At 33.0% G+C, this 21,956-nt stretch overlaps 3 protein-coding genes across 3 annotated transcripts; 2 read left to right on the top strand and 1 right to left on the bottom strand.

Moving 5' to 3' along the window:
• Positions 1-543: 543 nt before the first annotated feature.
• On the bottom strand, positions 544-6,202 carry LOC132544134 (ADP-dependent glucokinase-like). The gene is made up of 5 exons (XM_060207705.1): positions 6,030-6,202; positions 3,376-3,601; positions 2,482-2,547; positions 1,604-2,020; positions 544-1,098 (listed from the first exon to the last, which is right to left on the bottom strand). Exons 1-5 carry the CDS (start codon positions 6,200-6,202, stop codon positions 544-546), a joined length of 1,437 nt encoding a protein of 478 aa, XP_060063688.1.
• A 351-nt stretch (positions 6,203-6,553) lies between these two features.
• On the top strand, positions 6,554-14,000 carry LOC132544135 (metaxin-1-like). The gene is made up of 8 exons (XM_060207706.1): positions 6,554-6,637; positions 7,712-7,781; positions 8,827-8,903; positions 9,254-9,346; positions 9,883-10,068; positions 11,004-11,080; positions 11,368-11,525; positions 13,288-14,000. Exons 1-8 carry the CDS (start codon positions 6,554-6,556, stop codon positions 13,515-13,517), a joined length of 975 nt encoding a protein of 324 aa, XP_060063689.1. The 3' UTR covers positions 13,518-14,000.
• Positions 14,001-15,871: 1,871 nt separating this feature from the next.
• Positions 15,872-19,591, top strand: LOC132544150 (protein CA_C1420-like). Its single transcript, XM_060207724.1, is given in 5 exon segments — positions 15,872-16,324; positions 16,327-16,415; positions 17,170-17,308; positions 17,615-17,745; positions 18,154-19,591. Coding segments are annotated over 5 exon segments (945 nt in total). The 5' UTR covers positions 15,872-15,954; the 3' UTR covers positions 18,370-19,591.
• The last annotated feature ends 2,365 nt before the right edge of the window (positions 19,592-21,956 follow it).

The raw sequence follows: 21,956 nt of genomic DNA, 5'->3' as shown, positions 1-21,956 counted from the left end.
TTTTCAATTATTTGTCATAAGACTTGATCGAATGATCAGAAGGGATTTGTTTTCTTGTTTCAGTTTTTGGAAAAAGTCAACACTCATTAACATTTACTGTGATACATTTATAGAAAATTATTATCTCTCATCAACATGTTCCGTTAACTATATAATATATATATATATACTTACAGAAATATACAGTTGATATTGGCAAAATGCAAAAAAGATGTATTATGAATACTTCTATTCATTAGAAAATTTTAAACAAAATTGGGATATTCTAACTTAAAAAGCTTTAAAGGTGGAAACATGCAATCTCCTCTTGTCATATTTGTTGTGTGAGAACATACCTTTCTTTTTTCAATAGTTTATTACCCAAATAAGAAACATTTGAGAAGAAATTGACTTAAAACATACACTTGCATATGCATATCTGTTACAATTTAAGTCTATTGTAATCAATATCTCCATTTAATAAAGCTAATGAGATCATGTTTCTTCCCATTACAAAAGTATTGCAATACTGCCCCATCAGTATGAGTGAGTTATGAAAATGTATTATTTGGATGCATATAAGTATTGAGAGAACATGAGACCTGTAGCTGATATAGAGTCCCCTAAACCAACTGTTTTTTGTGGATCATTGCATACTAATACTGGACTGAGTGAAAACTCAAATTCATTTGTTTCCCATGATATTACAGGATTATTTGGATCAAATTCTCTTTCAACATCATTAGAGAATGCTTTGAAATATTTTGGAATTTTTAAATCTACAATAGAAGAATTTAATTGTTGTACATCACATGCTTGTTTCCCAGCCATTCTTGATCCTGCAGCAACAGCAGCAGCAGAATTTGCCCAAGCTCCTTTAACATTTCCAATAATATGATATGAAAGACAGTGAAAGTGGACTCTGGTCAGTCTTGATTCCCTATTATGAGATGAGTGACCATAGTGTTGGAGCAACCACATGATCATATCACTGGCCTTGTACATTTCTGGTGGACCAGATTGATGGTGGAAATCTAAATTATGGGGACCATCCCCAGCCAGGGAGGCAAATGCAAGTTCTTGTTCATTCAACCCTAGGGATGATACTTTCGAAATTACCTGAAATAGAGGAAAGCATCAATCTTAGAAAAAACAGAAATCTACAATAGAGAGATGATAATACTTAATGTTATATTTTATTCATTTTACATCCATTTCACTTTTACAAAATATCATCTACAGAGCACAATCTAGGTTCATTGTCTTGCTGTTTTTGGGTAGATTCCCCTTCATAAAAATGAACAAAAATTCACCCTTTCCTCACAGATAAATTTTCAACACTACTTCTGAATTTTGTTCTTCTTACTCTGACAAACTAAGTAATTTTTATACTCGCAAATAATACCACCAACTTCTCACAGAACGTATCATTTTGCATCCATTTCTTAATAAAAAACAAAAAAGGTTTGTCCTCAGTATGGACTCCCCTTGCAGTCTTCCGCTTTCCCTTCAGTTGCTCAATTTCGAAGTATATCTTTCCCTTACGTATCCTAAATTAATCCCCATAAACTACTCCATGGAACTTGGTACATTTCATTTATACTTATTTATGTATTATAATTACCTTTATTAGGATCTGTTTAACAAAGTCTTCATTTGCCATACTTGCCAGCTCTAAATGCACTGGCAAAGACCTTGGAATTTCATTTAAGCCCTCACAGACAGCCTGAATTCTTCTTGCAAAGAAATCTTTTGATTGCCCTTCTAAGATATGTAGTCCTGATAAAAGAACCAGATCAGTCTTAGAGGTGTCAAGTGTCTCAAAGAATGTTTCCAGCATGGTTGCTTGTGAATTTGACTCATCATAACTTGTAATGAAGCGATTGGCAACAGGGCTCTTCAGGTCTCCCCAAGTCTCGCCAACTCCATACTCCATGATCAAATGTACTTCGTCTGAAGCAATGTGACTAGCCATTGGAATGTTCATAGATTTTGGAAGCATCTCTAATAACTTTGGTCCAACTGGCCCAACAAAATTTATCTGCAATATGCAAGATTTTTTTGTTATCATCAGTGATGCTTAATACAAAATAATAAAATTTCACTAACAATGAAAAAGATGATTTGGAATCAAGCTACAAATGCAACTTTATCAAATTGTTTCAAAGAAATTTCCTTGAGCTGTTTATGGGAAATGCATTACTTGACATTCCCATAAAATTATCAAAGATATGAAAATTGCAAAATTTATTTCACACTTCCCCATTTGACATTTTTTTTGACTGCTTTTGATTTCATTCATCTCTTAAAATTTCAAAATATTGACCTTAGCGTCACTGAGGAGACCTAGAAGGATGATACAGCTGTATGAAGTTTGATTCATTGTTTGGTTCTACTGTTTCTAATTATTTTGTATAAAAAGGTGATATTCACGTGAGTGTCTTTTGTACCTTCTTGCCATATCTATTACCAAATAATTACAATAGATGTTAAACAACATACCTTCACTTCTGGAAACTGTTCCGATATTATACTTGCCATCAGTGCTGCATTGCCTCCAATATAATACTGCAATTTTTGAAATACATTTTAAGTACAAAATTATTTTACCTTAGTGCCAAAGCCAAGCAAAGATATGTATCATGAAACAATTCTATAAGTTTAGCTTACACAGTATCAATGACAATTTCTTCTAAAGAACCAATAGGTATAAGATCACGACGTTGGACCAAAAGCTGTCTTGGATGAAGAAAACCCATCTTTTGGACCTTGACCTTTTGCCAAAAGCATAGTGGTCAAATATATGAAGAAACTTTAAATGAGTTATGAAGAAACAAAGCATTGAGTTGTACTGTTTTTATACACATTAAGCTTATAACACACAGTGGCTGTGCTAGAAAATTTGTGCTTCTAGGCATTTTGGTTATAGACAAGAAGTTCTTTGAAAGACTTCACAAATTCGACACCTCTGACCTTCAATATGGGTCAAGGCAATTCCTTTGTGCAAATTTGTTGGGTTTCATCCCAGGAACTTACATATATCTGCCAAATATAAAGATTCTAGGCCATTTTGTTCATGAGAAGAAGTCATTTGCATGATGTCCAAGATAATTTCTTTCCACAAACTTTGTTGGAATTCACCAAAGGAATCTTCCTGGGAAATATGACTCTAGACATTTTGGTTCTTGAGAAGAAGTCATTTTATGAGAAAAGTTGAATCTGAACAAATGACTATGGATATCCCTTCATGGCATTTGCCCAAAATCATTTACTTTATGTATTTTACCTCTTTAACCCATTTAGAGTTTATTCAACAACTTACCCATCTCACATAAAATGTTAAAAAAGGACACTATTCCACAAAATATCTTTCACACTAGGATAAGCATTAAGTACCTGAGAACTTTCCAGCATCTTTGCAGTAGAAATGATCCTCTGAAATACTTTTTTATTCATGAAAGCTCTTTCTGCAGCAGAGCCTTTTGCGAAGAAATGTGCGAATGTATCTCGAAGGTCTTCAACATTATTTAAAACATCCCTGTTTTCCTTTGTTCCAGATGGCACTGTCAGAGCTTTCAGCAGAGCAACAGCCGGAATAATCAGGTCAACATTAGAGTTGATTCTGAAATACATAATTCATTTAAATCTTTTGAATTTTCATGATAAAAACTTTTCAATAAACATCTGTCAATCAATGAATGGATGGACAAACCACAGAATTTGCAGATGGTGATCGGACAAATCTGATGAATTCCCACGATGATATTTCAGACCACATTTGGTATAAATTCTTTCCAGCATTAAGGAAGAATAGCATTTTGTAGCAAAATCATTGACTACCAATCCCATTTGAGGTTTGGCTACCGGTCCCTTGGGGGTCAAATCATTTTTATAGATTTGAGAAATGATAACCCACCAGCTATTAAGTTTCAAATCAAATTTGGTTGAAATCTACTTAAGTATTAAAAAGAAATAGCATTTTGAAGCAAAATAATGTCTACCTTCACCTTTTGGAGCCCTGTCCCTAAGTCCCTAAGGGTCAAATCAAATTCCTGTTGTGATTGTTTCCTATGAATCCAAGCTTCTTTATGCTACAGATATTAAGACAACTATAGCAGCTTCATAATAATCATAAATTGCTATAAACATAACAATGACATCATCAGATGATGACAACTATCCTGTCAGATCATGGAGTACTCCTTCTTGAAATATGATGATTTCCAGTCAATTCCACAGATCTAACCAGAATCTGACAAGGTTATGGAACCAAATTGGCACACAGGGTCTAAGACTCACAGACGCGATGAAGGCCACCACTTGCTGATCACTCACTACATAATGAATGCTGGCGTAAAACATGTAAGCAACTAACCAACCAACTTCCATAAATTTCTTCCTTCCACTTTTTAACTATTAATACAAAAAAGTATGTTTTATTTCAGTATATTGTTTGATGTCAGTCGCAACAATGCTTTGAATTGAAATCTTTTGTATAGTAGCATCAAATATGTAGCTATTTTTGTTGACTCATCACATTGGTCATTCTTGGTTAACCACAATTGCAGAACAGAATTAAAAGATATAATGAGCTTCAAGCATTTCAAACTTTTCAAGGCTTTAGTTAGACCAGCAACAAAGTGGTAAAATATTGAAAATTAGGGACAACATCAGGAAACGTGTCCTTGATATCACAGTAATAACATCAGAAAACATGCCCTTGATGTCAAGGTAATAACATCAGGAAACATGCCCTTGATGTCACGGTAATAAGTGATTGTAACTCTATCACCAAGGTATTAAACTGAAAAATAATAAAAAACTTCAAATCCAACCTCAACAAACACAAGAAGAGTTGTGAAGTGAAAATTAACCCTAGCTGTTCCTAAGGTGGAAGTGATTTAAGTATATGTAGGTCATGTAATCTACTTGGTCAAGAAAAGACAGAGTTTAAAATGTTTCTAGCTGTACATATATATATTTATATATATATGTACAGCTAGAAACATGTATCTTTTCAAACTTGCTTCAAATAGTATTTAAATAAAAATGTTACATCTCCAAACATTTAATTTTATTATCTCCATTCCATTGTCAGTTATATATTATGTCATAAGTCAGAACAGAAAGTAATAAAGTAATCGTCTAAAGAAAGTCAACAGGCTTAAAAACCTTAAAGAAACAAATATTTTGTCTTCTTGATATTTCATGTCAACATATTTGGATGATGAACAAGGTCTTCTGGAAGTTGAATGTATACATATATATATATATATATACATACACTCATGTATAAAGTAAGAAATATCAATTGTATGGTCCAATCTTGGTACTGGACCCTAACCAACAAATGTCTGTTCGATGCATATTAGTGGAATAGATATATGATCAATTAAGTAATATTGACAGTGCGGACAAGTGAATTGTCAAATTTTTGAGGCAATTTGCCCCTTTATCAAGTAACAAAATTAGTCTGTAAAGGGCCTTTGGCATCTCGAAAATTTGGTGATTCACTTGTCCATACTTGTTCATTTTACTTCATTGATCATATATAAATGTATACCTAATGGGAACTTCCCTCTTGTGCAACGCTAGAAGGTGACCATATCTCTATATACAATTATAAATGAAATCGGCCATGTTTGTAAGAAGTACTAAAAAGCTGGTCTAGGACAGTTGTGTCAGGGCTGTAATGATACAATGTATTTTCGATATGATGCCCATTACTATACACACCCCTTGATATGATTTTTTTCAATAAGTCACACTTCCTGTTTGTAATATCTAATGCTGATTACATACTACAGCTCTGCTTATCATGCTGCGATGTTCTACTTGGACGGGGCAGGTAGCCAAAATATACAACCCCTACCCTCTAAAACTTTTTGCTATTTAAAAGTAAAACTTTAGTAATATGCCAATAACCAATAAACGCTGTTGAATATAATGAGATAGTAAAACATTATATAAAACAAAACAAAAAGTGTGTCATAGATTACTTAGGTAAATAGCCTATACAGTGTATACACTACTGATACATGTACACTAACCCGACGTGTAAATTCTGAAATGTCACTGATGGTGACACAACGTGTTTCTCCCATGCATTGATGATGTCTTCTTCTATTTGTTCTTTTTTAACTTCCATTGCTGTTTTCCAAGCATTGTATACCAATGCTATGCCTACTGCACATATCACTAAATATAATGCCTTCAAGAACATCGTTGGAATAGCAAATGCATCCGAAACGTCCTTCCACTGAACAGACTCCCCAATCGCTGTGTGCCAAGTGGTGCCCTGGAACACCCAATACAAATTTGACGGAAAACCATCCGCACCTTCCAGAACTAAATATAGATCTAAAAAGCTCACATGCTTACGGGATCTATCAATGTCATTTATTCTCCACAATAAAGACGTCGGGTAAGAAATTATTTTTACTTTCATCATACATTTTCAAAAGTGGCAATAATGTTAACAATATGTGTTCAAATGTAAGAAAGTCTATTTCCGGTTACAAATATAAATATCACTACATCAAGGTCGAGGACATCGACAGTGAGCTCAACAAGCATGGCAGACGACGTTTTGGAGTTGGATATTTGGGGAGGTGACTGGGAACTCCCTTCCGTGGATCCGGATTGTTTAACTGTTTTGGTATATTATTTATGTTATCACTGACGTTCACGTGTATGTATTACATGATTTGATAATTTCTGACAGCAGTAGTGTAATAACTCAAGTCTTCTTAAAATATTCAATGTCTGCAATTAAAGTTGTCAATGATAATAAATGTGGAAATAGAAAGGCTTTGAGTAGACCTACTGCTCTTACCACAGGCACCGACCACAGTTTGATGTCAATTGGTTCATGATCAACTGCTTTCTAAACGAAAGCTTATCATTAGATATAATCGATTTTAAAAGGGTTAAAATTTGAGATAAAAAAACTTAGTTTTGTTATCTCATTAAAATGATAAAATCAACGAAATACGAGTGAAACAATTATCACAGGTTAAAATCTACAATATCAATGCAAGTACATGTAAATCTGATGACAATGAATTATATATTTTTGGGTCCCACCTCGTTTTCTCCAAGTGTGAGAAACCATAATGAAAAAGCAAAATTTTAATACATGTATACATCAACACCATGTTTGTTTTTATTGTGCAGAATTCCAGGATATTTTCTCATATTCTTGACTGATGAATAGGACCTCATTGTACATTACATGTGCCCCTCAGAGACCACAAAGATTAAATTAGCGATTTCGAAAGAAGCCAGAGAAGCTTCAAATTAAATTGATTTTGGCCATCCTCTTCTGACATTGGTCAGATTAGGACTGAAATATTGGACTTCCAACCTCTGAAGAGATCATCAGATTTTAAAGCTACCTTGTCATTTGTATTTGCTTGAGGTTGAAAATAATCTGTTGATTCACCTTGCACCATGATGACGGGAGGTACAAGAGATACTTAAACTGAACAATCTTTTCAGCAACCAGGGTTAATATATGATAAGATTTTACAACTTATCATATTTTTTATTTGTCAAGATTAAGGCATATGTACCTTCAGTTAAAATGGTAAAAAAATGAAATATAAAACATTAACAGCAAAATGTTGAATTTTAAATGATTTATGACACTAGCTGCTGTCATAGCTAGATCTTGAAGTTATATGTTCAATAAGCATACATATTTAAAATTCATAAAATGTTTTTCTTCTAGGCATTTGCAAAGTTTTGTGGAGTCCCTTGTACTGCCATCAAAAGAAACAATCCAGTATGGACACCATCAGGTACATGTGACATACATTAAACTGTTCTCAAATGAACACAGAGATTTATAACATTTTTTTGGCCAAACTGCTAAAGGAAAATAATTGGGATTAACATATATATACATCTGTATTTCCAGTTTCCCAACCATCCCTTTTGTTTGCTGCTGACCCTAATTTTTTTGTTCATCATTTGACCTGAAAGGTCAGGATGAGCTACAGCCATCAAGTTTTCGTCCATTGCCTTGCACAGTCCACCATGCATAAACTTTCTAAATGACTTATTCACAATAACCAAAAGGCCCAAAGTGTTGACATTAGGCCTGTAGGCATGATGGGAAGAAGGGCTTCCAAGTTTTGTAAAATTAATGACCTTGACCCACTCAGGGGGTTTCAAGTGTTTTGAAATATTCACACAACATCTTAATTACCAAAAAAGGTCAAGGGTGCTGATATTTGGCATGTAGGATTCTGGGATGAAGAATTACCTATTTTCTCTTTTTAAAGTTTACATGTGTCAAATGTGTTAAGTCTTCAAAAGAACTTTCAATAATAAAAAGGTCCATCATGTTGATATTGGTTCTTTAACGTAAGGTTATCAGTTTCACTGATACTCTTGTTTATGCTCGCTGCAAACAAAGGGGTTGGGGGTTCTGTAGGAATTACTTTGTTGGTCTGTCCATTTGTGCAGAAGAAACTCTTGGCACATGACAGTAGCGGAAAGATTATCATCTTGAAAATGAAACAGATGTTCAGACAGATTGTGATATTCAGTATGATAAACCTCTCACAATATACACATGCAGCACTTACAACACTTAACCTGACACATGGGTATGAGCCGATTCCTTATCAATATGTACATAGTAATGTTTTGAATTAATAATCTGAATATTGAACTGCATTATAATTGGTAATATGACAGTTACAGGAACCTTTAAGTTATACTAGGGTTTGTTCAATACATGTAGGGCAATGATTTAGCAACTTTTGTTTCGTATCTGGAAACATGAAGGTTTATTTATCTGTTCAGTGCTGTGTATGACAATCAGTTTCACTTTTCCAGGCACATTACCAGTTTTAAGAAACGGTAATAAATCTTCATCGAGGATGTCAGAGATGTTAGAAATTATCAGAAAAAAGGTAATACCAAATTATTCAAATTTTGTTTAAAAATATAAAAGATCAGATGGTATGTTATCATTGATATATGTATACAAGTTTGGTTGCATTCATTTTTGTGATGGAAATAAAGTAAGTATGTAAATTGAATTAAATTTAGAATTACTTCCTATTTAACATTATATTTAGTGAAAAGTTAATCTGAATATGTGTGCAAACCCATGCAATGGAGTTAGAAATCAATGTTCTAAATTGCAGCTGAAATAATCGGTTTTTTTTTTTTTTATTTCATTATTTTTTTCGCCTTATCAAGGCAAATGCTTGTTACAATAATATGATATATATTGATTGATTTTCTGTTCTTTTGAAAGAGTCCAACTGGAGTGACAAACCAGGTGGGTCAAAATGATGCTAACATCAAGGCCTTCACCTCTCTACTAGAGCAAAAGCTTTTACCTGCAGTAGTATGTATATTATTTATTTAATTCATTATATTTGTAGAAAGAAGCATAATCATATTTTTCTAGCAAATTAACTTTCAGCTTACACTTAATATTTTTTATGAATAGAAGATAAACAGATTTGAATAAAATGATTTACAATATTTCATACTTCTTTGTGTATGATGATCTTCTGGTGGCCTGAAGATTTTATGTTACAATATAAAAAAATGTATCAATATTAATGATTCTCATAAATCTCCTGTAAGTATTGCTATTAAAGTTCTTGTGGACCTGATATATATCTTTAAGGACAAGTACCGTTCCACCAACTCAGTATCTAGGACTAATGCATATTATGCTATATTCATGTATGAAAGTGAAAAATATAACTTTATCATGTTTAGATAGTAGAATACTTGAAAATTTGCAAAGTCGGTTGTAAGATAGTATCCAGAAAATGAAGTTGTTCATCCTTGAGCACTAATATTGTTGGTATCTGTTCAATCACATTTCATTTTTTGTAAACATTAAAGATTTATGTTATCTAATGTTGGTAGTTACACACTTGGTGGTTAGATGATCAGACTTATGTTGATGTGACTCGCCCCTGGTATGCACATGCCAGCCCATTCCCTTTGAACTTTTACATCCCTGGGAGACTTCAAAGGACTGCAGCATCAGTTGTGTACATGGCGGAGACTGTGGACCCAGATAATGTAACAAGAGAGGAAATAGTTGCAAAGGTTGGCAAAGAAAAGAAAATGTGTTAAATAGGGTTTCATCTCATGAACACCTTTACATTCTGATTGTATTTAACTTTTAGTGATGTAAAGTAATCAGTACTAATATGTGTATTACAACACTTACCTTTCATAAGAGATCAGTTTCATATGTCCGAACTGGATACAAATAATTTTATAAACTAATTCACCATGTTTGAATTTGCAGGTAAATATTTCAGAATTTGCCTCATGTAGTTGGTCTCTTGGAAACTTATATTTAAATTTTCAATGGAATGAAAACCAGCAGTTGTTATGTTATAGTTTGGCACAGACCAAAGTCTTGTATTTGTGGGGAAATGTTTGGGAGGGGGAAGCAAGTGATGCTGTATCTAGATAGGGATTTATAAGTCAAAGTAGGCCAGCTCCAACCTATCTATTCCAGTGTGCATTATTGCAAATTATGTTTTTTTTCTCTTTTTTAAAAAAGCTGGTTTATACAAGGTAAATTTTCTTTCATTGCACAAAAGGGATATCAAACATGAGAATCAACATTTTAAGCTGGAATTAAGTACTGTAAGAAATATCAAGAGGATTTATACAGCCACTTTAACAAGTCTCAAATCGATAGTGTCCAGTCAATAGACAGATGCTTCTAAATTGTTCTGAATTATAACATCTTTTGGTCATTGAGGTGTAAAATGACTGACACACAATTAAAACATTTCCTGCATGAAATATTTTGTGGTTTATTGAATATTTATGTTATTGTTAATTTTCAACATTATTCACATACTTTGTAAAGTTTCCTTTCAACATAAATGTATTTTCAATATATTTGTTTTTTTTTTTGAGTGATGTGTATTTATTTTGAATTCTATTGTTTTAGAATTTGATAATGTCTGAGTACTTGATAGAATCATTACATTATTTAGAACAGAATTACTTGTTTTTTTTAGATCTATAAAGATGCAAAAGAATGTCTGAATCATTTGTCTTATCGGCTTGGTGAACAAGACTTCTTCTTTGGATCCTTGTAAGTATGAACAAAAGGATGAATTTTAAATAGAAATTTTGATTACTTTTACAAAACTTGTGTTTCAAATGCAAATGAATAAAGAGCATGGTTTAAAGACAAATAAAAGAGCCTGCAAAAGTATCAGTTTGTATAAAGCAGTGTTTTGGCCTAGAAATATCTCGACATCAATCAAAACATAATTGAATGATATTGTTAGATAGCATCATCTTTCAAAATGATTTAAAATTGCTGTTGCCACTAATTGAATGTCAAAGTGTCTTTTATACAATATATTTCCATTTTAGGCCCTCTGAATTGGATGCTAAAGTTGTTGGTTACCTTGCACCTCTGCTGAATGCGCCAATACAAACGAATCGTCTGATAAACCATCTGAAAGCTTGTACAAATCTCTGTACTTTATGTAACAGAGTGCTTATGAGATATTTTCCTCTTAGCCCAGAAGGTATGTTTAATCGATTGATGATCAATTGCAGTAAATATACATTTTCCATACATTTCACTTCAAAATCAAATGCTGCCAAAAATGTTGTTTAAGAGAGGTTTTCAGAATTTGAGGAAAACTGCATGGCTTTTTGCTTTTACGGGTATGTTTTTATTTTTCGTGGTGTTCAATTAAGATTATTAGGGCCCTTCCACATAGTGGTGGCTCTGTGGCTAATTTGTTACTGGCATTTGTAAAAGAAAACTATAGAAATTTTTTTGCATGAAATATAACTCAGAAAATCCAAGAAACTCAAAATCGAATTAATGTGGCATAAGTAATGGATTGATGTTGCTTTGATATGTTCAGGTCTTCATATGTATGTCACATGCTATTCTTTTGAGTTCCCAAACTCCTTGTAACATTGTGCCCATATTTAGAGTTAAGTGGTTTTGTCCGCAATATTACATAATGCCATATTTCAGTTTAAAATGATACAATAATTGTGTATAGGGTAGTCTGCACTATCTTGTCTCTCCTGGCACACAGACAACCAGGAAAACTGGTTCTGTTCCCTTTAGCTTAGTCTGGTGGATATGCATATTTTCAATGTGAAATGAGGTCACATGACATGTGATAATGGAAGTGGTGGGAAAAGTGATAACCAGAGATGTGTCTGTTTAAAATGTTCAATAGCTTACCCCACTTGTGCACACATACACTATTTGCATCTACCACAAATATTGTGGATATATATAAGTATACATCAGCCATTTCTCCTTTTGGCTTAGAGATGATTTCATAATTGTAAATTGAACATTCTTTCTTGTACTGTGTAAATTTTATGTGGTACATGTAAATATCAAAATCAGGACTTGTGTAAGACATTGCTATCATGACATTTCCGTATCGCCAGTCAAAGCACATAAGCAATATAGACATTTGTATTTTTAAGAAGTAAAGGAATTTCAATGCTCAAAATCCTTCAAGTCATTCAGTTAATATGATTTACTGCTGAGTTGTTGCTGGGATTTATATTTTGTATCAAATAGTCCTGAATATCTGCATAATTGGTTTATGGTATGAATTTGTACATGCTTACAAATGTATAGAACTGAATATATGTGTCATGTGTATGCAAGTAACTCTGTTACAAAACAATTTTATACCTTATAAAGTCATGAGCCAAAATTGTCAAAAAAATATTGTGTACACCTGTACAATCATATTCCATGTCATATCAAATGGTTATTTGAAAACAAAAACAGCTGTCCATACGTTACGATTGTGTATTCAGAGATGTAAGTACATATATAATTGAATATTACTGACTCACAATCCATCGATGAGGATTTTCCACTTGTTTGGTTTACTTAAACAGAATTATTTGTTCAGATATTTGTACAACAATGTATAGTGTTTAGTTAAGGAATTCATGGTCAGTAAAACTTAGACGTCACATGTACCGTGTGACCGGTCACCTTATTAAATTTCTCATTCATCAGGACATATTTGAGTGGCGTCATCTGTGTGGTAGTACTCTTTAGATTATGATGTAACAGAATTCATTGAAAAAAGAAATTGTGGCCAAATCCCTGTGATGATAATATTGGCTACTTCTATTTTGCAACAGTCGGGCCCTTAGTGATAGATTCCATCCCTATGTCACTTACTTTTTACAATGTTGTCTAATTTATAAATACAAGTAAGAAAAAATAAATCGGTCTCTCTCACATCAGTTTACAATGTAAATAAAATATATATTTATTATTTCCCTTTGCAGAATCAGAAATAAAAAGAAAACGTGAGGAAGAAAAACGACAGAAGATGCAGATAGATTCTCTTGAGTTTCCTAACAAGAAGCGTAATATTTTTTTTGCAGCATTGTTTGCTGCTGTAGCAATGATATCTTATGCACTGACTTCAGGATTGGTTAAATTTGAGACTGAAATGGCAAATAACCCTGATTATGCAGATGATGATTACTATGAGGAAGAAGATGAGAATGGTTAACCTTACCAACACTTAGGAGTTTTATTGGGTTAGAAATTATTTACAAAAGATGTGTTTTTAAACATACTATAACGCTTCAGAGGAAAAAAAAGATGACTATTGATGAATGTGTTTATACAAATGTTGTGGATGAATCAGTGCTATATACACTTTTTATTAAAATGTACAAACCACCAAAGTATACTGTTTTGAATGTTTAAAAATGAACTTCTTGTATTTACAGTGTATACATAGATAATAGTGTTGTTAGTCTTGGAGGTTTTTTGGCACTTTTTACAATTGTCAGAGGTTTGGATCTTATACACGTCTCTCATTTTGGAGTTTTTGGCACTCTTCACAATCTACGCTGTATAAATAATGCTGTCCAAGGTTTCAGAGCTCCCAATATATGTCTAGGGTTTAGGCATTGCACAACACTCCCCATTGTTACAAGTGTTTCCTTTTCTTTGAAAAAAATAAAAAATGAGATGTGTTTACTACAAATGATGTATTGTTCTTCAAAATCTACAGCATGCAATTTGCACTTTTAAGTATAGTTTATCAGTCCAAAATGTTTAATGCTTGGACTTAATTCCAATTTATGAGGCAGAATTTCTAAATAAAGTTGAATTTTCGAGCACATCATGGCTCTTGAAAAATATCTAAGGAAATTAATCATCAAAACAAAGTGTGGTGTTGTGGCGGTACATTAAGCACTTTTTATGACAGCAGGTTGGTTTTGAGAGGGAGGATAGGTATACACACATACAAGGGATTTGGAAATGAAACTGATAACACCAGAACATAAAATGTCTCAAAAATTATCAACCTAAATCTACAGATATATTTAATTCTTCATCAACACTTTTTTATTTTCATCGATGAATTCCATATTTTTATTATTTTTGGCATGTGTGAGAAGTTCGCATAGATTGATTTAACAATTTCAATATTTTTCTTTTTATTTTGATGAAATACATTTATATGACATGAACTAATCTGATAGTCCAGTCTAAAGACAATGCAATTTTAAGTAAAGTTTGTAAAGCAATGCCTTGTAAAGTATATGGATGCTCAACTCAAAAGTAAAATTTTGCATCCTTTTACACAATAACTCCAGGAACAAATATATGTTTTACAAGACATATTGAGGAGGAAGCACTAAATATGAAACAATACAAGATGTTTTCAGGACATGTGAAAAAAAGAAGAAAAAAAGATGGAACCTCAGGAACAGGAGAGACACTAACCGGTAAACAAAGATGTGCTAAATGCTTATAAAGAGTGGAACAATAATCATTGAAAGTGTCCCAAAAGATACATGGTATATAAGCATCTCCTATTTCACAACGACTCCAGAATAAATTACTTGAAGCAAAACAGAAATTAACAAAAAATAATTGCATAAAAGTTGACAAAAATGAACCACATCTGTGTTTACTGACATCGTTGTTTGAAACCATCACCAAAAAAATGTAATACATTTTATATATGGGCTTTCATACCAGGCAGTGTTTCCTATGGGTTAAGATGGTTTCCTCAAAAATACAGTAAGTATGAAATTGACTCGCTTATAACAAACTATTACATGTTAATGAATGTTCACATCAATCTACTCAACAGTCATTCTCATTAGAAAAAATAAGATTTTAATATCAACCATAGTTGTTTTTAATAAAGTAGAACAAAAACCTTTACCTAATAAAGTTTCATTATTTTCACAAAAATTACAACCAAACAAATACAAACACTGTGAAGTAGACATCAAATGCAATTATTTTTTTGTACAATTTCAATATTTTACAAACTATTTCACTTATTATCAATCACCAAATTACTGCAAATTAACACATGTTCCATTACAAAATATGAACATAATTTATATATACCATGAAAATGTAGATTATAACAGAATAGGTGTGCTTGCATTTCTCATGGCATTGTAAGAGATCGATTCTGACCAAAATTAACAATTATAAACCATTATGATAAGTTTCTCATATTTTGAATGCGTTAAAATTGAGGATGTTATGAAGAAAAATAAATACTGTATGAAGTTGGTCTTTGAAATGCCTTCAAAGGGCTGAACATTTTAATTCACATGGGATTCCTTTAAAATATGTATGCGACAGTGAAATTACTTTTAATAATGTAAGGTTTGTTTAAAGTGATTTAAGAAATTATTTCTTTATTCAGGTCACCTATTTTATTTTTCCCATCTAATTAAAAAAAATGTTCATACTGAGCGTCGAATTGGACTGGTAAGTCATCATGTCAAAGGGAGACAACAAACCATCTGCATCCTGTTTGGATTTCTCACAATCACAAACCGTTGACTGATGTCTCTTGGTTGGGTAATGACGCCTGTCGATCTTTTGTGAATTAAGACACAAGTTTAATTTTAGATATACTAACAAAGAAGGTCACGCATTATCAGCATACCCATTGCTGTACACACATGCTTGCTGTGTATCTATTTGTACTTTCGCTTTCTCTTTGTTCCTTGGCAAGTGGTATCATAACAGGCGCATTTGTTGTTCCACATGGTGGTATAGCACTTGCTCCCGACAGTTTCAATACTACAAACACTACCGCAAAAGAGCAAGCATGGATACTACATGAAAACTTTAAGCTCTTAGGACAGCACATAGACGGTTTAAATCCCGAGATAATATTTTTGAGTACCCCACATGGAGTGGCAGATTCAGAAAGGTTCGGCCTGTATTTGAATTCATTTGGACAAGGGGATGCAGATACTGATAATATCCATTGCCCACCTAATTGCTTTAACGTATCAGTGAAATTTGCTTATGTTATAACGAAAGACATTGTAAAAAATATAAGAATAACTTAAACGTGACTGGACTTAGTGCATTTGGGCCACCAGGAGGAACAGATCAGTATTTCCCACTTAGGTAAGTTGAGTGGAGCAGTTTTTATTTATCTAACTTTTCATTACAAAGCATAGTATAATTATTTATTTCAATGCCTCAGCTAGGATTTGAATCCAGAACCTTTAGTTTAATTACTTAATTTTGCTGCTCTGAAATGCAACAGATCAGGCTAAAGAGAAGTTCTCTCTTGCCAAGTGGTAGATTGCAGCTAGCTAGTTTTTACCAGGGTTACACATCCCCTCCAGGAAATAACTTGTCCTTGAGTTTTCAGTGATAACAGTAATGCTTATTGTAAATGATTGAGCATTATTCACTAATTTCTATTAAGGTGCCAATGTAACAGGATATTTGTTATTTCAACACCTCTTGTTTACTGATGTGATGCTCAACAGATTGAGAAGTTCTTTATAGTTGACCATCTAGTATATTGCAGACTTTCATGATATTTACATTTGTGTGAATTTCTTTGTCATTTCAAAATGTGTACGTGTACACATATAATTTCATATAAGGAATCAAGGACATGACACTGAAATCATTATTAAACCTTGAAGTAGACCGTGATGTTCCTCTGTAATGATTATACATTCAATTTTGAACAAAAATTTGATGCACTTCAAAATTTTATCTTGATACAATCAGTTTACACCAGTAAACTTCAAATAGGTACAAAATCATGGAAATTACATCTTCACTCAAATGGAATACTAAATTTGCTTTGTTGTGCACAATACGAGATGAAAAAATGGCATAGCTACATGGTATAAAAACAAATACAGAATATGGATTTATTGGTAACTGAAGTGATCCCACTGTCCTTTATAACAAATTTATCAAAGGTCCAAGTTATCACTGTGAGTCAACCTAGTCGCAGATATACAGAATCGGTAGCCATGATACCAGAACTTTTAGAACTTGGTGAGTTTTTTTTAAAGATTATAAGGATTTATCATATACAGAAAGAACAATATATATTGTCTATATAGACTTTACCATTAATACAACTACAAGCTGGTTGATATCACATATTAATATTGCTTTATACATGTTGAAAACATGATATGTATGCAGTTCCATAAAAATATTTTCATGAATCAAAATTTATAATAGTTACCCTGTATAGGACAGACAGGTCACACCTTCCCTTGATCGTGACACTAATTGTCTCTATATTCATTTCTAGCCTTCCCTGTAATATTCTGGCTTTCAGTAATATTCTGGCAGGTTGTCACCTGTACACTTATCTCCATGACTTGGAAGAGACTGTGGTTGTGATAATAAGTGCTGATCTTGCCCATACTCATCAGAAAAGTGGACCATATGGCTACTCTGATGCTGCTGAACCGATTGATCAGGTCTGTTTATGCTGATACAGCTACACAGATAGAGTTTCTAAATAGGACATTTATATGCACGCTGTATTGAAAGCCGATTTTTGGTACAGATGATGCTAGTACTGTATAATGATGAAATGATTTCTTTGATTTATACAATGTATATATATTCCTTACATGTGTACTCACTTAGGTTACAGCAATCCAATTCTTTCATGGCCGTTACCTTCTGTGATTTTGCCTCATTCCATGCCAAGTTTGCAGGAATTAAATCTCACTAAAGATACTGTGCTATGCTAAACTACAATAAAAATATTTTGAATTTCTGTCTTCATATGAGAGGATTAAATCTCCCACACAGGTTTACAGTAAACTTAACTGGTTCAGAAATTAATCAAAATTTATACCATTAAATATTGTCTGATATAGGCATGTGGACATTGGGCGGAGACTATGGACAGTACAAGCCTACTGACCACAGCAGCCAAATATGTGGACAAAGCCCTGTCATGTGGATACACTGGGATGGTTATGCTTCATGGAATGTTGGAAGCTGGTCAACTGTCGTCATGGATACCAAGATTGTATGCAAATTTCCATCCGAGTTACTATGGAATGCTGCTAGCATCTTTCTTGCCTCAATAAGTAAAAAGAAAACTAACTCTTTACCTTATCCTTCTGAAAATTTTCCGGCAAGACTTATTTCCACTCTGTATGTTTTTTAACATGATTTTTTTTATGAAATGTTATTCTGAACTTTGAATAATACAAAATAATGCATTTGTGAAATATGCAGTTTTAATTCATGATAGTGCATAGAGTTACCTAACTTGTTTATACTTGTTTACAAATAGGAACTTTAATACATGTGTAAGTGTGTTATACTTGTAGGTCATTTATTAAGGAATACAATTTAAAACACCTCACTTTTCAACCCTGACTGATGGAAAATTAAAGATGGCTGTGTATATAAATTTGATTAAAATGAAGCTGCTAGAGCACTGAAAAGGATTTTCAAAAATAGAGATTGTGACATTGACCCTACAAACATGGTATTTTGATTCTTTGAGATATTAATGTATCATAAGTGTTTTATCAAAATACCTCAAGGAATGTTTTTATAAAATCCTGTCAGCATTCATTCTAGTAGCTTTATATGAAATTTTTCTGCATGACCTATTTCCACATTATATGTTTGTTTTCCATTTTGAAAATAATCAACAAAATTATAAAATCTGCTCATAACATGTTTTTATTTTTTATTGAATTTTCATATGAAGCCTCTAAAATGAATCAGCTGACAGGATTTTATAAAAAACAGTTATGGTGACCTGATGATGCTAAGTAACAACCCTGGAATTCAAGATCGTGTGGCAGTTCCAGTTATTCTGTCAGAACACGTAATCTTGTAAATAATGTGTTTGAACATTAAATAAATATTGGAACAGAATTCCTTCAGGTTATTCCTGTAAGGCGATGGTGTATGCTACCTTAATGTTTGTGAACAGGTGAGCTAATTAATTATATTCATATATTGACATGTGACTGACTATAGCGAAGTTGATTGGACGAGACTAACATGAAGTTCTGGCTTTTCGCCTCACTCTGAATTCTTGATTTTCACCTGACTCTAAATTCTAGTCACTTCCACACCTGGCACTCTTAGAGTTGCACCTCTTATTGTAAAGGTGTATGTTTAGGCTGCATTTGGTGGTAAGTTATGTTTTTATACTAGTTTTGGTAAATTATCGTGCCTTAAACTTTCTTACATTTAGTGTAGACTCATTCTGTATAATGTTCAAATAATAGTTTAAATATAAAAGTTATAATTATAACAGTCTTAAATCATTAACTTTTGTAACTGGCAATTATCACTCATGCTTTGTCCAGAAATAAGCAAAAGTAATAGTTATATAGTTTCACACATAAGTTAATTGTAAAATAAGTAATAACTCCATAGTCTTGCGTTTTATGTGAATATTGTTTTTAGATGTAAACACACCCTTTTGTCCTGTCCCTGGCAATGGTAGGATTAAAAACCAGCGTGTAAACCCCTGCAGTATCTCGTAGGGTGAGTGTGTTTAACTATGTTTACGCTGATTGAAGTCACTTCCATAGAGTGATACATATCTATGTAATGTATGAGAATACCCATATTATATATAAATGGTGTAAAGGCTTTGTGGTATAGGTGTTAAATCAAATTTAATTGATTGCAACTATCTTTTCATTCTTAAATGGAAAATAGTTGTAAAATCATTTGTTTAGTAATAAATTGTACATTTTAAAATACAATTTATATCTTATCACTATGTATAAGTGAGAGAAATTTGTTTAATTGCAATATAAGTAGGTAAGAGTTATTGTTCTTTGCTATATGTGACGGGTATGGGTGTGTGAGTAATGCATGTCAGGTTTTGTTTTGTAGGTTTTTTTTTTTTATTTATTTACTGAAATAAATTGTCTACACTGAACCCTCAACGTCTTCTTGTGGTTTATGAGAGACTGTTACATTTGGTGCCCATGAAGGGACCCGGGAATAGTACTTAGTACCCGCCAGCATTGCTATAACCCCTGGAAACTCGAGGACGAATTATTTCCTGGAGGGGGAGTATTTACACCTGGTAAAATACTAGCCGCAATATACCACATGGCTAGGGAGAACTTCTTTAGCTCAATTGGTTGAGCGTCAGACTAGTAAGCCAGGGGTCCCGGATTCGATTCCTGGCAGAGGCATTGAAATAATTACCTCTGTTACAATCGTATGAGATAAAATATGGTCTTTTTTTATTTAATTGTCTGACATTTTATTAAAATTCCTCAGTGAACAAAATTTGGGCATTAACATATACGTATATAAAATAACATTTTAATCATCTTGGACTTTCAGATGCGAAGGTACAATAAACAAGAAAATGGCTTTTCAAACTAATTATACACAATCAAAACTACATGATGATAAACACAGTAAAATATTGCAGGATTTAAAACAAGTGTACAGCAGAGCGGAATAATAAATGACTGTCCCAATTCCAAGTCATCTTCAATTAAATCTAACTACCATTCTGGAAAACACATGTGATGGCGATTAAGACATATAAACCAAGATTGAAAAAGATTATCAAGATCTCTGGATTAATAAATGTTAATGATGAACAGACAGACAATGCCATAAACCATAATTTTTCTCATCTGAATTTTTTATGGGCATAAGAAAAGGATAGAAGGACTCAAGTAAGCAAATGTAACAAAAAAACAAGCAAAACTGACAGGATGCTTCCAGTACGTAAGTCATTGAATGTAGCACTGTGATGAATCTGGGACACTTGACTTTTGACCCCATGACACAAAATTTTATCACTATGTCCCTCTTATCGTTGCCTACACACACAAAACTGTAATGTGTATTTGCATACATGCAAAATATCTACCGTTTCCAAGACAATTACCAGGTAGACCTTTTTAAGTACTGTAATTCATCCCAGACATTTCACCCTGAAATTTGTATGACCTTTGACCTGATGACCTGGGATGTTTGTAACTGTGCCTTGCATATTCATATATGAAATATACTGTACTTACCATCTCTAAGATAATTTGTCATTTCAGAAATAAAATGCATCTGTGAACTTTGAACTCCTAGGGTGAAGTGAAGTTTACTTCAATGCCTGTGATACTTTATGTTTATACATGTGTAATACAAAAACAAAATTCAAGTGTTGATAAGCAATTGGCACTAGTACTGTTTCAAATATCTTCCAGGGCCATAACTCTTCTATTGACATGACATGACTGCATTCATCAAGACACGAGAGCATGTCGTATATAACCAGTGTGCCAAGTTTCATCAAAATCCATTTATAGGCCTGTATAATATACCTACCATTTCTGAAGTCATTGACCATTCCAGCATTGTGACTTTTCACTTGATGACTTTGGGAGCTTTACACCATGTAGCCTGCATCTCCGTACCAACCATTACCGAGATAGTTGCCATTTTTTGTACTGTACTAATGCATCCATGACCTTTGACCCTGTAACCTCAAAAGTTTGTCAGATCCCTGTATAAAATACAACTTTTTCTGAGATAACTAGCCAGAATCACAAAGGCGATTCACTTTGTAGCACGAAAGCTATAGTTCTAGTAAGAAATGACAACACCTAATGGCATCCAGGGAGACACAAGAACCTGCCATGAGTAACGTGTGTAAAGTACATTATATGTATCATCA

This window comes from Ylistrum balloti, unplaced genomic scaffold (genome assembly GCF_031769215.1).
Source record: "Ylistrum balloti isolate Yb309-2 unplaced genomic scaffold, AGI_CSIRO_Ybal_v1 Utg369782, whole genome shotgun sequence".
Lineage (NCBI taxonomy): Eukaryota > Metazoa > Mollusca > Bivalvia > Pectinida > Pectinidae > Ylistrum > Ylistrum balloti.
Note: the sequence above shows the minus strand (reverse complement) of the source record. Positions and strands in the feature narration are given on the sequence as shown.

Coding starts and splice junctions, on each gene's coding strand:
- LOC132544134 (XM_060207705.1), bottom strand. CDS start 6,202: ATGTTCTTGAAGGCATTATATTTAGTGATATGTGCAGTAGGCATAGCA. Junction 3,602..6,029: donor TTTCAGAATTTACACGTCGG/GTTAGTGTACAT, acceptor TATGTATTTCAG/AATCAACTCTAATGTTGACC. Junction 2,021..2,481: donor AACAGTTTCCAGAAGTGAAG/GTATGTTGTTTA, acceptor TGCATATTGCAG/ATAAATTTTGTTGGGCCAGT.
- LOC132544135 (XM_060207706.1), top strand. CDS start 6,554: ATGGCAGACGACGTTTTGGAGTTGGATATTTGGGGAGGTGACTGGGAA. Junction 11,081..11,367: donor GACTTCTTCTTTGGATCCTT/GTAAGTATGAAC, acceptor TTTCCATTTTAG/GCCCTCTGAATTGGATGCTA. Junction 11,526..13,287: donor TTTTCCTCTTAGCCCAGAAG/GTATGTTTAATC, acceptor TTCCCTTTGCAG/AATCAGAAATAAAAAGAAAA.